At 35.1% G+C, this 17,151-nt stretch overlaps 1 protein-coding gene across 1 annotated transcript; it reads right to left on the bottom strand.

The window, feature by feature from the left end:
- Nucleotides 1-283: 283 nt before the first annotated feature.
- LOC110683139 (BTB/POZ domain-containing protein At5g17580-like) lies at nt 284-2,325 on the bottom strand. The gene is made up of 3 exons (XM_021859488.1): nt 2,288-2,325; nt 2,117-2,186; nt 284-2,010 (listed from the first exon to the last, which is right to left on the bottom strand). The coding sequence occupies exons 1-3, from the start codon at nt 2,323-2,325 to the stop codon at nt 469-471; spliced, it is 1,650 nt and encodes a 549-aa protein (XP_021715180.1). The 3' UTR covers nt 284-468.
- Between the last annotated feature and the right edge of the window lie 14,826 nt (nt 2,326-17,151).

Raw genomic sequence — 17,151 nt, 5'->3', positions numbered from 1 at the left:
TTTGAAAAAAAAAAGTTTGTTTTTTTGTCAACTATATAAATGAGCAATAATATTTACCATTTTTATGTTGATACTCAATTAATTACGGAATAATAAGGGAATATATAATCTTTTTCTAGAATATTTATTTTTGATGGAATATTTTTTAAGAATATGATCTTGATCAAATATTTCATGTTACTTCAATTTTGTTCAAAATATTAAATTTTTTTTATATTTTATGCTATAAATAAATTAATTTGTCAAAAGTAATTAAAATAACGTATCGTGCATGACACGGGATCTAACCTAGTATTATAAATAAGTGAGACAAACAAAAAAAGAAACTGATAAAGTTCAATAAAGCTACTACTCACAAAATCATTTCATGAAAAAGGCATTATCCAAATTAATTCAAACATTCATTAAACTCATTGAAAAAGGCCTAAAAATTCGGTTAATCTATGTAATTAAACTAAACAAAATATTTCAAGAGTGCTCCTTTTTGTTCTTCTTCTTTGTGGTTTGGCAGCTACAATCATGCAAAGTTTCATAATCATTACTTCCCATACACCCAAACTTCCTCTTCATTCCCTTCCACAAACTCACCTTCCTCTTATTCTTCTTCCCACAACAATTCTTTTCATGACATCCTTGAATCTCTTCCTTTTCATCATCCAACTCTTGATCATCCCCCACTATAATCTCTTCGCTTCCTCGTTGTCGTCCGTGTTTTACACTGCTAATACTAGGATACTCCACAACAGCTTTGCTGATGTTATCTTTTAGTTGCAACTGCGACACAAACAATACTTGCACCACCACCCTCAACGGCAACTTTTGATTTAAGGCCGCGTGCTGACAAGCCTCTGATGACATCTTCTGAAAATCCAAAACCCTGCATATTTCCTCCTTTTCTGATTCAATTAACTCTTTGTGCATATCCAAGTAAAGATCCACTGCCCTGTATATCCCATCCGAGCAACGGTAATCCCCTACATTGGATGTCGAACTTGCCATCTGTGCCAGTTCTGTGAAGCTCCTGACATCTATTTCCCTCTCTTTTGCTACCTGTACTAAGTAGTTTTCCATGAGTTCCGCCACTGCAACTAGTCCTGCAGGGTTAGCCTCAGTGAAATTGGCGTAGTATGCCTTCAGTATCTGCCTTAGGCTCTCAACATCGAGGTCTAGTTTAAGGAGATCCTCAGCTGTGGCGCGGTATAGCTCCTTACCAATTCGATTTTCTAAGGAAGCTATGCATTCTGCACTCGCGCCATGGAAGACTGCAGAGGTATACATCTCAAACAGGAGGGTGTAAGGGTACAGAGGGTATTTGTTATTAAAGGTAAAAGTACTAGCAGGCAACAGTCTCTCTATGGCTTCAATGGTTTCGACATCAGCTTCATGTTTCTTGAAGTACTGGTATAGGGATCCTATGATGTTCTCTTGTCGGACCTGGCCTTGTATCATCCCCTTGATGATTGGCTCATACATTTTCACCGGCAATGAGGTTAGATCTTCAGATGATGTATCTGAATAATCTGCACCAGCAAAGAGCTTCCTCCTTGTTGCATTTCTATAATACAAGTGTTTGCTGCTACTGTTGTCGCGCTCAACCATGATGGGTTGTCCCAGGAGAGCAGGGTCAGATAATGCACGGTCCGTGAGAGCCTCAATACAGAGTTTCAAAAGCCCATTGTCTGCAGCCTGCTGGAATGCAGACCCTGATGCTCGAAGAGATTTTATAGTCTGGCCCCAACTAGGAAGGATTTTATCTTCTAAGAATATGATGGCATTGTGGAGCAAGTTATTCGGGCTGTGAGTTTCAGTCATCTCGAGGTAGTGAGAAAGGCAGATGAGAGGAATTATGTTTTCGCTTGTCATCTTGACATCCAATCCTTGGCAAAATCTTGCTATGAGTTCTATGGCTTCGCGTTCTAATGGTATTTCCTTAATGAAGGCAGAGAGGTTTTCCGAAGGGTTTTTTCTTAGTAAGGAGGCTATTGTAGCTGATCTATTAGCCAAGAGTCCCTAGATAGTCCACAATAGATCAAAAAGTGATGAATCAAATGAGTAAATTTAAAATTTCAGTAAAGAAGGAAAAAAATTTGGAAGATTTTGCTAAAAGAATACTTACTTGGTCTAATTTTATGGGGGCATCACATACTGAACTGTGACTATTTGGTGGATTTGTGTGTTTCAAACACCTGAAAAAAGAGCATGAGTTTAAGAGAAAATTGGTTATAATTTAATCTTATGGTAGATATATGGCGTGGGTTCGGAAGTGAAAGGAAAGTAAGTATATTACCAAGATGATGATAAGTCTTTAGTTCTTGCCGGAACCATATTGTAGCAATGTACCCTTTGGTGCTGCAATTTGAGTTATCAATTGGTTAAAGAAGTCCCAAATTAGTACCTGTTAAACCGGAAAAAAAACAATTAGTGTCTGCAATAAATTGTAGTTTTCAAAAGATATGAATTGACCAAAACTATCTAGATGAAAATAAATCAAGGTCGTGTTAATGCTGAGCAGTGAGCACAGCATTTACACATGCTTATCTTCGTTTCTACTAGTATTAAGAAAGAGTAATTAAGCTATGTCGCAACAAAATGTGCTACGATTCAAGAACAACTGCTTCAGTAGTTCAGTTAGTACTATGAACTCGAGTTTTGTCAGAATCAATTATAGGCTGCCTGTAATAATGAAGGTATATACACTGTCACAAGTAGTAAATTAATATTTTCGGTCTGTCTAACCAATCAATCTACGTCGATCACTCAATATCCTTTTCACATCAATGATACACTTTGTCAAAACCTTAAACAAATCTATAAAACAAGCTCCTGATTTTCGTACAGAGAAGCATGCTTATGCTGAACTTCAATACTTCATTTCAAATGGTTATTTCGAGATCACAAGTTGTAACATAAACAACCAAAATAAACTAGTGTGTGCAATCAAGTAGTAGTATAATGGAACTACTTGCAGTAATCATTAATTAACTACTTCATAGTTGTAAGACACATATAATCATTCATCTCTCATAGTAAGACGAGTGCGTCTATGTACAATCAGAGCCAATACCCAACAGCAGATAATAACCGAAGAAGACGAACACATAGAAAATACAAGCCATGCACCACTAGTCCGAACTTAAACAGCCTGATCATCAAGGAGGAAAGTAAACTATATAGTATGACAGGGTAATTGCAGCCATAATAAAAACCAAACTCGTGGATGTCAATTATTGTTGTGCGACAGCGGAAGCAAAGGTCGAAAACAAACAAGAAAACAATAAAGAAATTCAATGCAAACAATAAGAACAACACCAAGAATTTACGTGGTTCACTATCGATGTGATAGCTACGTCCACGGGCACCGAGATCGAATGATTTCACTATAAACTGCAAAGATTACAAAGATGATTCTTGTATTTCTCAAGAACGGCTCTCACTCTCTCTCTCTTACCCTAATACTGATATTTTGGGAGTTTTTATATTAATCCCTAACATAAAAGATACTTGGGCAAAAAGATAACATAAAAGATAACTTTAAATCGTAAAATCCGCGTTCCGTATTTTTCCTTCTCCGCCCGGTCAGACCGGGCAAGGTCTGCCCGATCGGGCGCGAGAAGAAAACTCCATACGAATGCTTCAACGTATCTAACCCCCACCGCCCGGTCAGACCGGGCAATGTCCGCCCGATCGGGCGAAGGCTCGCCCGGTCGGGCGCGAGAGCAGCTTCTTCAACGAATTTGCCAGGCACCTCTTCTTCTTCCGCCCGGTCAGACCGGGCAATGTCCGCCCGATCGGGCGGACAAAGCAACGAAGTACGAGTCACCTAATACTTATCAACAATCTCCACCTTGACGAGAACTCGTAGTCAGCAAACGACCCCATCAAGACATAGTGAAAAAAACATCTCAAGCCAAACCCGATGCAAGACTCATGCATAAGCCATACATCCCGATAAGTCTTCAACCAAGACCCATCACATACTCGTCTCCAAGTATAACAACTCATAATGCTCCACCTGCATCACAAGCCCCGGGCAAGCTCCACCTTAAGGCCAACACACCTACACCAGGAGCTCCCCAACTTCGCCCCTCAGGGCCTACTACATCACGTAGTAATCAATATTTAGCAAGTCTAAGCAATGTTTAAACTTGCTAAACGGAACAGGCTTAGTGAAGAAATCAGCCGGGTTGTCAGCAGTCCCAATCTTCTTCACCTTAATCCTCTTGTCAGTACGCAAGAAATGATACCTGACATCAATGTGCTTCGTCCGATCATGGTGTACTTGATCTTTAGCTAAGCAAATCGCACTTAGACTATCACAATACACTGTAGCAAAATCCTGTGCAATACCCAGTTCACCTACTAGGCCTTTGAGCCAAATAGACTCCTTAGCTGCAGAAGTTAGAGCCATATACTCAGCTTCAGTAGTTGACAACGTAACTGATGACTGCAATGTAGACTTCCAACTAACCACAGAACCACCCAAAGTGAACACATAACCAGTCACAGACCTCCTGGTATCCACATCAGCTGCATAATCAGAATCACTGTACCCAGTGACCAAGCATTCCCTACCATTCCCGTACACAAGACCAATATCAGTTGTCCCTCTCAGGTAGCGAAAAATCCTTTTCACCCCTTGCCAGTGTTCCCTCCCAGGTCGAGCCATAAACCTGCTTACAACACTAACAGCATGCGCAATATCCGGCCTAGTACAGACCATAGCATACATCAAACAACCAACCGCGTTTGCATATGGAACTCTAGACATATAAGACAACTCCTCCTCTGATTGAGGTGACATAGACAAAGACAACTTACAACTAACAGTAGTTGGCGTACTTATAGGCTTCGATTTTTCCATCCCAAAACGAGACAAAATCTTTTCAATGTAGCTTTTCTGAGTCAAGAAAAGCTTACCTCTAGCCCGATCCCTGTAGATCTCCATACCCAAAATCTTCCTAGCTGCACCCAAGTCTTTCATGTCAAACTCCGAGTTAAGCATCTCCTTTAATCTAGCAATATCAGATTTATTCTTTGTGGCAACCAACATGTCATCAACATATAACAAAAGATAAATCATGGAACCATTATCCAGCTTACTATGATACACACAGCAATCATATGAATTCCTGTCAAAACCTTGTGAAACCATAAAAGAATCAAACCTTTTGTACCACTGTCGGGGGGATTGCTTAAGTCCATACAATGACTTTAGCAATCTGCAGGCATAGTGTTCCTTTCCAGGAACTTCGAATCCTTCGGGCTGCTTCATCAGAATCTCCTCCTCCAAATCGCCATGAAGGAAAGCCGTTTTAACATCCAACTGCTCCAGCTCAAGATCAAAATGTGCTACAATTGACAATAACACACGGATAGAAGTATGTCGAACCACAGGTGAGAATATCTCAACAAAATCAACCCCTTCTACCTGACTGAACCCCTTAGCAACTAGCCTAGCCTTAAAACGTATTTGCTCAGTTTCCGACAACCCTTCTTTCTTCTTGTAAATCCATTTACAACCCACAAGCTTCCTCCCTTCCGGTACCTTTACCAGTTCCCACACTCTGTTCTTGTAAAGAGACTGCATCTCTTCACCCATTGCGGCAAGCCATTGCGCAGACTCACTACAACTAATTGCTTGTTTATATGTGGCAGGTTCAAATGACTCTACATCATCAGCTACACTCAATGCATAACCTGTCATCGCATCAACACAGCAATTTCTTCCCTCCATCTCTTCAATCAATCTAACAGGCTTCTTGATAACTCGTTTAGGCATCTCAAGAATGGTGTCAGGTTGACTAGATGACCCCTGATTAGATTGCTCCACCTCATCCCCAGAGTTAGAATGAGTAGGAGTAATCTCAGGTTCAGGAGTACCCGGCACTGGAACATCAGCATCATCATCAATATATTGTACCCGAGGTAAATCAGCAATGGTAGACTGATGTACCTCAAGTACCCCATCTGTCTGTAATAAATTGTCTCCTTCCCTTCTCAAATCTGAAATCTCTGCATTTTTAATTGAATACATGGTGTTTTCATCGAAAGTAACATCCCTACTAAGAATGACCCGACCCTCCGAAGGTGAAAAAATTCTAAACCCCTTCACACCATCCCCGTACCCAACAAAACACCCCTTCTTGGCTCGTGGATCCAGCTTACCCTCAATAACATGATAATAAGCAACACAACCAAAAATCTTCAAATTCGAAAAATTAGGCAACTTACCACTCCAGATCTCAAACGGAATTTTGGAATCAATTCCAGAATGAGGACCCCTATTAATGACATAACAAGCTGTTAACACAGCTTCACTCCAGTACCTCCTCCCAAGCCCTGCATTAGAGAGCATGCATCGAACTCTCTCTAGCAGTGTCTGATTAACCCGTTCTGCTACACCGTTCTGCTGTGGTGTCTTCCTGACAGTATGATGCCGACCTATACCCTCATCTGCACAGAACTGATTAAACTCGTCTTTGCAAAACTCTAGCCCATTGTCCGTTCGTAGCTTCTTGATCTTCCTTCCTTGTCGATTTTCCACCAAAGCTTTCCATTGCTTGAAAACTTTGAAGGCCTCATCCTTTGACTTAAGCAACCTAAGCCATGTGTATCGGGACTTGTCATCAACAAATGACACAAAATAGTGGTAACCTCCCATACCTTCAACTCTAGATGGACCCCAGCAATCTGAATGGATGTAATCGAGCACTGCATCAGTAATGTGAGCACCCTTGCTGAACTTTGACCTGTGTTTCTTACCAAACACACAATGCTCACAAAATTCAAGGTTGGCAACCTTGACCCCGGATAGAAGACCCCTCTTGGACAATAGCTGCATCCCCTTCTCCCCCATATGACCAAGCCTCATGTGCCAAATCTTAGTCATCTCCTGGTGAGATACAGATGCGCAAACCGCAGAACTAGGCAGTGTAACACCCTCAAAAACATAGAGGGTGTTCCTTTTGATACCCTTAAGTACCAACTCAGAACCTCTGAAAATACACAACTCCCCATCTGAAAACACACCATTGTACCCCAAGTCATCCAGGGTACCCAATGAAATCAGATTCTTTCCTAAAGCAGGAACATGCCGTACATTAGTCAAAGTTAACCTCCGCCCATCAACAGTCCTCAACCTCATGGAACCAATACCTGTGACCTTACATGGAGCATTGTTACCGACTATAACCATACCCCCATTGCGAGGTTCATATGTATCAAACCAATCTCGACGTGGACACATATGGAACGAACACCCCGAATCTAGAACCCAGTTATCAGATAAATCATCAGACCTAGCAGAACTGACTAATGCTAAATCTTCCTCTGAATTATAGCTCTCATTCGGTTTCTCTTCAACTACAGCAGCCTGGGACTTGTTTTTCCTCACCGGACAATTATTCCTAAAGTGACCCGGTTCTTTACAGTAATAACATGTTTTAGTAGTAGTTTTACTAGATCCATCCTTGCCGTTTCCAGCACCCGACCCAGCATTGTTCCCCTTGTTAAACCCCTTATTCTTTTTAGACTTTCCGGACTTAACAAATAACCCACTACCATTATCCCCATTATCACTCGTAGCTTTCATTCTGAGTTCCCTAGTATGAAGTGCTGCCTTCACTTCTTCTAAGGTTATAGAATCCTTACCAACAACAAAAGACTCTACAAAATTCTCAAAGCTAGACGGTAGAGATACAAGTAAAATCAACGCAGCATCCTCATCATCAATTTTAACATCTAAATTACGTAAATCAAGCAAAATAGAGTTAAGTTTTTCTAGATGTTCCCGTAAGGAAGTACCTGACTGCATCCGGAGGCTAAACAACCGCTGTTTCAGTAATAATTTGTTGGTCAACGACTTAGTCATATACAATGACTCCAGCTTCAGCCACAATCCAGCCGCCGTTTCCTGATCAGCAACCTCCGTGATGATTTGATCATCAAGACTAAGTAATATGGTAGAGTGTGCCTTCTCTTCCATAACTTCTAACTGCGAGTCAGTCGGTCCGTCTCCTGACTCCGAAGTAGTACTCTTTGGAGCCAACGGACGCCATATCTGCTGTTGTTTTAACAGAGCCTTCATCTTAATTTGCCATAGCCCGAAACTATTTTTCCCGGTAAACTTCTCAATTCTTATTGTTGAATCTCCTGCCATTGTTATCTTCAAGAAACTCTCCAAGGATTGAACCTGAGCTCTTGATACCAATTGTTGTGCGACAGCGGAAGCAAAGGTCGTAAACAAACAAGAAAACAATAAAGAAATTCAATGCAAACAATAAGAACAACACCAAGAATTTACGTGGTTCACTATCGATGTGATAGCTACGTCCACGGGCACCGAGATCGAATGATTTCACTATAAACTGCAAAGATTACAAAGATGATTCTTGTATTTCTCAAGAACGGCTCTCACTCTCTCTCTCTTACCCTAATACTGATATTTTGGGAGTTTTTATATTAATCCCTAACATAAAAGATACTTGGGCAAAAAGATAACATAAAAGATAACTTTAAATCGTAAAATCCGCGTTCCGTATTTTTCCTTCTCCGCCCGGTCAGACCGAGCAAGGTCTGCCCGATCGGGCGCGAGAAGAAAACTCCATACGAATGCTTCAACGTATCTAACCCCCACCGCCCGGTCAGACCGGGCAATGTCCGCCCGATCGGGCGAAGGCTCGCCCGGTCGGGCGCGAGAGCAGCTTCTTCAACGAATTTGCCAGGCACCTCTTCTTCTTCCGCCCGGTCAGACCGGGCAATGTCCGCCCGATCGGGCGGACAAAGCAACGAAGTACGAGTCACCTAATACTTATCAACAATTATCTTAGTTGGTTACAGTTTCAAGACTGGTATCGACCCGTGTATATTATTACTCTTTAAAGCTCCTCTATACACCATAAAAACAGAAGTTTGGCAAATATAAAACAAAAAATGAATTATTTTTTGGACTGAAAATAGAAAAATAAATCATCAAAATCTTACCTTGTTGATTGAAGGCTGAACTGTATTTTGTTACCTAATTAACCAGTTTAAGGAATTAAAGTAGAAAGAAGCAAGTAGTTGAATGATATGCTAGGTTGAAAAATTAAAAATTTGAAAATTAGCGAGATATTTGGTAATATGCTGCTTAGTCAGTCTCAAGTAACTTCTTGCTACCGTTTTTTTAAAAAAATTTCCGCAAAACTTTCCTATAGTTTTGGGTGGTGTGACCAAGCCAGCTTACGCAACTTTTATACACCAAATTTGTTACAAAAAATTTACTCTTTTCCCTTATTTTATTTTCCATCTTTTAATTTGTATGTTTCTTCTCCCGGTGGTGCTTTGATGGTGGCCGGCCGTCGTGACGCCGTCTCTTGGGTTTTTGAGATTGACCGCCATCGATGGTTGTTTGAGTGACCTTTTATTTTCCTTCCTATTAGTTTTAGTTTGGGCTTAAAGCATGCATCATATAGTATACAATTGTTACAAATTAGGAAGTCAATGCTGGTCTTGGTGGAAATGCCTTGTTTTTGGTAATGTTCTGTCAATTTGTCATCTATGAGAGGAATATCGGACTTAAGTAAAGATGACATTGTGGAGTGCCAAAGGCTTGACTAAGCTTTAACTGTATCATCTAGTATTTTCGTGTCAAATGGTGCCCAAACCAAAGAAAAAGTGGACAAAGAAAGCTTATTACTTACTAGGATTACCTTACATTGGTTGTTGAAGAGAGTTTATCACTTTATAAGGCTAAGGGGCTACTCCTCTTATCGCCATATGGTTTGAGATAGAACCTCATGTTGGACTTGTGAAGTAGACTCTCTCTCTTGGTTTGTGCCATCCTTTTTTCTGGGGGGGGGGATAGGTCAATGTATGCTTCAGGCTAACTTATTCTAGTACCATCTCGATGAAGGAGAAGCATAACCAATCAATAACTCAAAAATGCCCTCTCCTTACTCTCCAATGTACCAATAAGTCAATAACCTACTAATACTTGTTCCTATAATACCTGAACATTTTATGATGATCTATATAGTTCATCAGATTCCATATTTCACAGATTAAAGGATGATGAATGAAGTATACATTCTATACAAAAATGTCAAAATATAACCAAACAAACACCTTGTTAGTGGGGCCATTTCAGGCCCAACCTCAATATTGGACAATGGGGCTAAGTTCGGCTGCAACACTGACTTGGATCTATCTATCCACTAAATGTGGGTCAAATTCCAAAACACTAGCCTGGTATGAATAACCCAATTAACTATTTTTTTTCCATCTGGTTCACCTTTTGGGCTAATTTGAATTCGGGGCTCAGTTCTAGGTGGTTAGAATTCGAATTCGAATTGTTGTTGCAAGGGATCGAACACGCGGTTCTCCCTACTAAGTGTAATCTCAATCACCACTGCACCACAGCCAATTGATTAAGCCCAATTAACTATGATTTAAAACACAAACTAAGATAATTCTACACAAGGGATAGTAGCTTTTAGTGGTTGGAGTATTGTTTAGTGGTGGAGGTAGCTTTTATCGAAAGTTTGAAATATTAGCTTTTAAAGATTAGCAGTAGCTGTTGAAAATTTAATCTATTAGGGAAAAATTATTGATTTTAAAATGTAACATTTAGTCAACCGCTACTATACCGAACACTTATACTTTAATTATCTATCTTCACAACTAATAGTTTGTTAACAGCTAACAGTTGTGCAACTAACAGTCATTACAACAACTACAGCTACATTCACAACTATATTTTGCCGTATACGTCCTTGGATTTAATTATAAGTTTATAACTACTATTTTAATTTTACCACCTTTGATTTTACCATCTTCTAGGGTTTTTTTTATATAAAATTTTTACCATCTTTTGCTTTCCAAAAGTTTTATGTTTACCACCGCATAACGGATTCCGATCAAACTTTCGTCCATCCAAGTGGGGTCCATCAACTTGAAGACATTTACTATTCTTCCCGTAAAAAAAAAGTATTGCGAGTTTTAACATTGATCCAAAACTTACATCGAGAAGCAAATTGAGTCGGAAACTTTATTATAGATAGCAATACGCAATAATATTAAAGACAATCGAAAATTTCTACTATGATCATCTTCATTATGACCATGAGTATACTTAATTATGATTGGTTAATTTTTGCTTTATTTTTAATCCTTGGTCAATTCTTATTTTTAATTTTTTTCCATTTTTAATTCTTTTTTGATTTTCCAAAAATTAATTACTGATTTTCCAAAAATCAGTTTTTATTTTTCGAAATTCAAAATTATTTTTTTAAAATCTGTTTTTAATTAAATCAAAAAATAAGATTAAATTAAAAAAATCAAATCAAAAAATTGTTCATCAATGTTCTTCATAGTCCATCAATGTTCTTCAAGTTTGTTCATCCATTGATGAGATTAAACACCAACTTATGATCTATGTCCATTAAATTCACTCGCGCATCGAAAGCGATTAAAAATATGACCTGATTTATAAATCATTTGCGAAATTTTAAGATATCCAAAATTTGGGGTCCTAGAGAATTTGGGCAGCGAGTTAAATCCCTGAATAATAGGTTTTGATTGTACAATATCAGTTAACGGTTGCAAAAACGACAATTTTATATAATCGAAATAAATTTTTTTAAGTTTTTCGATAATCTGGGTTTGAAATGAAAATCTGAAAAAGAAATCGTATCATTATTTCTTCGAAACCTTGTTTGATTCCAAAAAAACAGAAATCGAATTATAAATCTTGTTTGTGTAAGAGGATTTACCCAAATAAGGATAGGACATTACTATTAGAAACATTTTAATTACTAAATACCTATGACCTTACGTTTTTTTTGGACATTACCAATTAATGATTTATAATTCATTTATATATTGTTATCTTTTTAATTGATAGTACATATGATTGTGGTCTTCACTGGACAAACCACACTTCATGTTAACTAGGTTTGGTATAAATGTTAACTAATATATATCTACTATTGTGGTTTGATTTCTGTATGCATATACTTCAATATTAGATTAACTACCTACAACATTCACTTTTAGAGAAATTATTTTTTTTTTGTATTCCCTTGTTTGATCCCAAAAAACGAAGATTGAAATTTAAACCTTATTTATGTACAAGGAATTTACCAAACTAATTTGTATTTTAAACCTTATTTATGTACAATCTAAAGTACTGCTCTTATGTGAACTAAAATCAAAAAATTGTTCTTCATTCTACTTTAACGTTCTTCAAGGTTCTTCATTTATGGATAAAATTGATCTAAAAAATATGAAGATGAAATTTTAAATCCTGTTTTTGTATAAGGTATTCACCTAAATAATAATAGAACATTACCTGAGATGCACATCTCTATTAATTATTGCTTACGACCGTATGTCATTTTGGATTTACAAATTTATTCACGCTCTAATTTTGTTACTTTATGTTAAATTACTTTCTTATTATAACTTGGATTAGTCAAATCTTTGTATGGTAAGGACCAAGAAGGGTGTCTGTTAGACTATATTTTGAATATATTCTATTATAGTATATATATATATATATATATATATATATATATATATATATATATATATATATATATATATATATATATATATATATATATATATATATATATATATATATATATATATATATATATATATATATATATCGTATTTGTTAAGTTTGTATTTATCTCCTTACTATCAGCTAGGTAGTTTCCATAATTGTAAGCTAATTAATTATCTTATTATACTCTTGTATTATTTGGTGTATATATTTGTAGCTTAACAAATATGATATATACACTATAATAAAATATATTCAAAATATATTCTAATCAATTATCTTATTATCATAACATATGCGTATAAGTGAAGGAATTTACTTTTCGAGTCTTTTCATGAAACCTTGCCGTCTATTATCATAACAAAATACAAGCAATTAGTTAGGCAAATATTTTGCTAATCATATGCGTGAGTGTAACTACTGACCGCTAAGAATTAGGAGATCAGCTACACAAAGATTGATACTAAAAGCTTACAAAAAGGAGCCTAAATATATACTAGCTATAAATACAAAGATACAATATAAAATAGAATATATATTCAAAATATATTATTTAAGGCAAAATATAACATATTCTAACAATAAGTGTATTCATATCAAATCTAAGCAATACAAATTAGTTCACATAAGAGCAATACTTTAGATTGAAATTTAAACCTTATTTATGTACAAGGAATTTACCAAAATAGAAAGATGAAGACCAAGTTCATTTTTTATATAATACGATAGACCAAGTTTTGGCACAAAGATAGACCAAGTTCATTTAATCTTGTTTGTGTTTAAGGAATTTACCTAAATACAAATAAGACATTACCTATTAAAAACATCTTAATTATTAAACGTCTATGACCATACGTTATGTTGGACATTACCAATTACTTTAATGTATTGTACGACCATTGCAAAATATTTTATGCTAAACATGTACAAAGATTTAAATGAATCTAATTTAACTATTATATATACTAAAAATTATCAATATTTGTGCCAAAACTTGGTCTATCTTTGTGAGAAAAAGACCATAAATTAAATTTGTTTCCTTTCAGAATAAAAAAAACATTATTTTGTGAATTGTGACTGCATCATGATCACATTCATGAATGTGGAAGATAGTTCTTTTTCAAGGATATTTTTCCAGCTATATTGCTAGTTAGCCAGTTACAAGTTATAATCTTTGAAATTTTGTAATCTTCTTGCTTCACCAATAGTATCTGTCTGACAGAATGGAGACATGCATTCAGATTAATGGAAGTAGTAAACCTAATTGACTTGGTCAAACCATATAAATATTCAATATCTTGTAATACTTTGTATTTTTTTATGGTTGGTAGTGCAACGATTCTATGTAGTTGACATTACCCATATACTACTATTAATCATTGCCATCATATTAATCCAAAATTATTTCTCCTTTGAGTCTTTTCTATTAGCAAAAATTATTCTTATACAAAGTTTCTTGAAGTGTAGATTTAGTTGGGGGAGTAAAGGCCTAAAAATATTCTTTACTTGTAGTCAAAAGCACACTACAAACAAAAATAATAAGAATTTTGATAATTGGTCTTAGGTTTGTTTTCATACTTAGGGAAAAGTGAGTTTAGAGAAGTTTAGTTCAATATGCGATAATAAGTCTTTAAATATGTATGTTAAGTTTACGGTAAATAAGTTCAATTTTTGTAACAAAAAATTCTATTCAATTTTAGCTTATCTGGGTGTATATAACAACCTTTATTTGCAATTATAATAAATTCAATTTTAATTCCAATAAATTTATAGTAGTTTTGAGAAGTCATGATCAACAAGTTCAAATAAGTAACATATAGAGGTGAACAGAACAATCAAAGGGATGTGATTAAGAAGGTAAAACTACTATATATAGAACCTCAAATAAAAATAATCTGTGATAAATATTAAATTCTAAAGTGTAGACTCAGGCTATGTTCTCTTTACCTTATTTGAGATAAAGTGGTCTGAAAAGTGAAGTGTGGATGTAGCATAGGATACCCAGTGCTTAATATTCCACCTTAAAAGGAGGGGTGGATGGGATTCAAACCCTCGACCTTTGTATCACGTTAGCTCTGATACCATGTTAAATGACTATCTCAGCCAAAAAGTTTAAGCTGATGATTGAAACTCGTAATTGATTTATATACTCTATTAAAACCTTCAGCCGAAAAGGTAAAGGCATTGTAAATGTCAATCTCATATGCCGTAAGCAATAAGCACAATAAATAAATAAATAAAATCAAACTAAATGATTATTAGACCCAAAAATGAGTTAAAAATGATGGTAGCTTTCGAGGATAATCTCCACAGCATATTCCCCGCATTCTTCATGCTCGATTCGGGATTCTATGAAGCCTGCTGCCTAAATAAAATCGCAATTAATTATGAGTATTAAACTATTAAATAATACTTATAGTATACGTATATTCTTGGTCCATTGCATCAACCTATAATTAAATAAAATCTTGGACCTACCTAATATTTATTTTCTAAAGTTTTCTATATGTTTGGAAGTTTAATGTTGAATCAATACTAGCACTTTTCAGGGGGAATAAACAAAAATGACTTAATATAATAACATTATTAGGTACTTAATATATTTTTTGTGACACAAGGCACTTAAAATAAGTATGGTAGGACAAATTTAAGTAATAATAATAATTTTATTTTCTTGCATAAAAAATAATAATTTTATTTTCCACCTCAATACAATGCGGCGTAATAATCTCACATAAAGCCAAAAAATTTAACTAGCTATTAAGTATTTACATGAAATTTTCAAAAGTGAGATGGTTTCAAAATGTCTTATGCTTTAGGCATGCATATTTAATTTAATGGCAAAATTATAACTAGAAAAGTTGGACTACGTAATTACAAGATTTATTAATGTTTCATCTCGAAATCAATTGTCGATTAATGATAATTTGATAGAGTAGTTTATTGAAATTAACTACCCGTCAAAAAAACAAAGAAATTAACTAGGTGAATAATTTTTATCTCGATCGTTGTCTTACACTAACTATTGTTACATACTTACATGTTATTTTTTATGCAAAACACAATGCATGTTAATTATATCTAGAGCAATTCTGGTAACATACTCAATTTGTGTGAGCATCATACATATCGGTTAGTGTTGTCTTTTTACACGATATTTTGAAGAAATAATTGGCAGAAGAGAGAGATCGAAAGAGGTCATTGGGGTTCTAATGGTATTTTTTTTGTGATACAATGAAGATATTTAGTACCATTGAAAAATTGTTGACATTATTAGACCATAGAGTAGTATGTATTATTTACATATTTAATTGTACTATTAGAAATTTAGAACAATATATGTGTGTCATTGGAAGGCTTAATAATACCATAAGAAGGTTTAATAATGCCAATAAACTATCTAATGGGAGTACTATCTTTTTACTTGTTAGCAAACTGCATATTATCCAAGGTAAGACTGAGAGTATAACTAAATAGTAAAAAAAATCATTTAACTATATAAGTTAATTCCATTAAAGTTGATGTTATTTGCTAAACTACTTTCTCATAATATATGTGTTAATTTGTGGCAAATACAATTATCTTAACATCATACTTCTGCAAATATTGCGGGATGTATGATGCACTAAATTAGATACAAAAGGTATCTCCTCGTATTGAATACTAGCTTAAGTCTCGTGCAATGCGCTTTTTTACTTAACCTAATTATTAATTATATACTTCCTCTGTTTATCTTTTATTGCACCATAAGGACTTTTACACTATTCACATAATCTTCTTTGACCATCTTTTGTGATTTATCCGTAAGGAAAAATATAGTCATGTGGGATCTAATTATATTCAATTCGTCTCGAAATATAATTTTCAAATATCAACTTTTTATAATTTTTACAAAAGTATAATTAAAGATATAAATAGCCAAAGTAATGCGTTGGCAAGCGTGAAATCACCCACGATGCAATAAATGAAAAACAGATGAAGTACAATGTTTTTTTTCATCAGAATTACAGTGTTAATTTAACAATAATTTCCCCCCCCCCCCCTCCCCCCAAAAAAAAACCCATGTTTTCAATTGAAACAAAATAAGAAAAATAAGGAAAAAAAAAACCTTGAATACTATATGTATTTTGATGTCAAAAGTTATTTATAATTGTTAAACGTTTTAAAAAATGTAAGAAATTTAATGATTATAGGTTTTTATTTAAGTTATGTTAATTACTACCTGTGCAATGTACTTATATACCCCATCCGTCCCTATTTTGTTGGAATACTTTGATTGGCACAATGTTTTATACAAGTACAAATTTAATTAACGTTTTTTCCTTTTTTCATGGTGATGGTTAATGATCAATTTTTATTTATAGTTATTGAATAACAGTGTTATTATTATTATAAATAAATCAATAACTATATACTATCTAAGCTAAGTGTCAACCCCATTTGGAGCAAAAAAAACTTTCAAAGAAAATATACAAAGTTGAATGATAGTATATTCTAATATATTACCTTACGTAGTATATATTTGTATTTTTATAGAAATACCTAATATAAAATATATGAAAAATATGTTAAAATATTTTTTGTTGAATAAAATATAGAATATA

Source organism: Chenopodium quinoa, unplaced genomic scaffold, assembly GCF_001683475.1.
Source record: "Chenopodium quinoa cultivar QQ74 unplaced genomic scaffold, ASM168347v1, whole genome shotgun sequence".
NCBI classification, from domain to species: Eukaryota; Viridiplantae; Streptophyta; class Magnoliopsida; order Caryophyllales; family Amaranthaceae; genus Chenopodium; species Chenopodium quinoa.
This window is presented reverse-complemented; position numbering and strand designations above follow the sequence as displayed.

What these genes read in the sequence shown, in the direction of transcription:
- LOC110683139 (XM_021859488.1), bottom strand. Translation starts at nt 2,325, where the DNA reads ATGGTTCCGGCAAGAACTAAAGACTTATCATCATCTTG. An exon ending in AAAGACTTATCATCATCTTG is followed by an intron (nt 2,187 to 2,287) that starts GTAATATACTTA and finishes CTCTTTTTTCAG; the next exon opens with GTGTTTGAAACACACAAATC. An exon ending in CCCCCATAAAATTAGACCAA is followed by an intron (nt 2,011 to 2,116) that starts GTAAGTATTCTT and finishes TGGACTATCTAG; the next exon opens with GGACTCTTGGCTAATAGATC.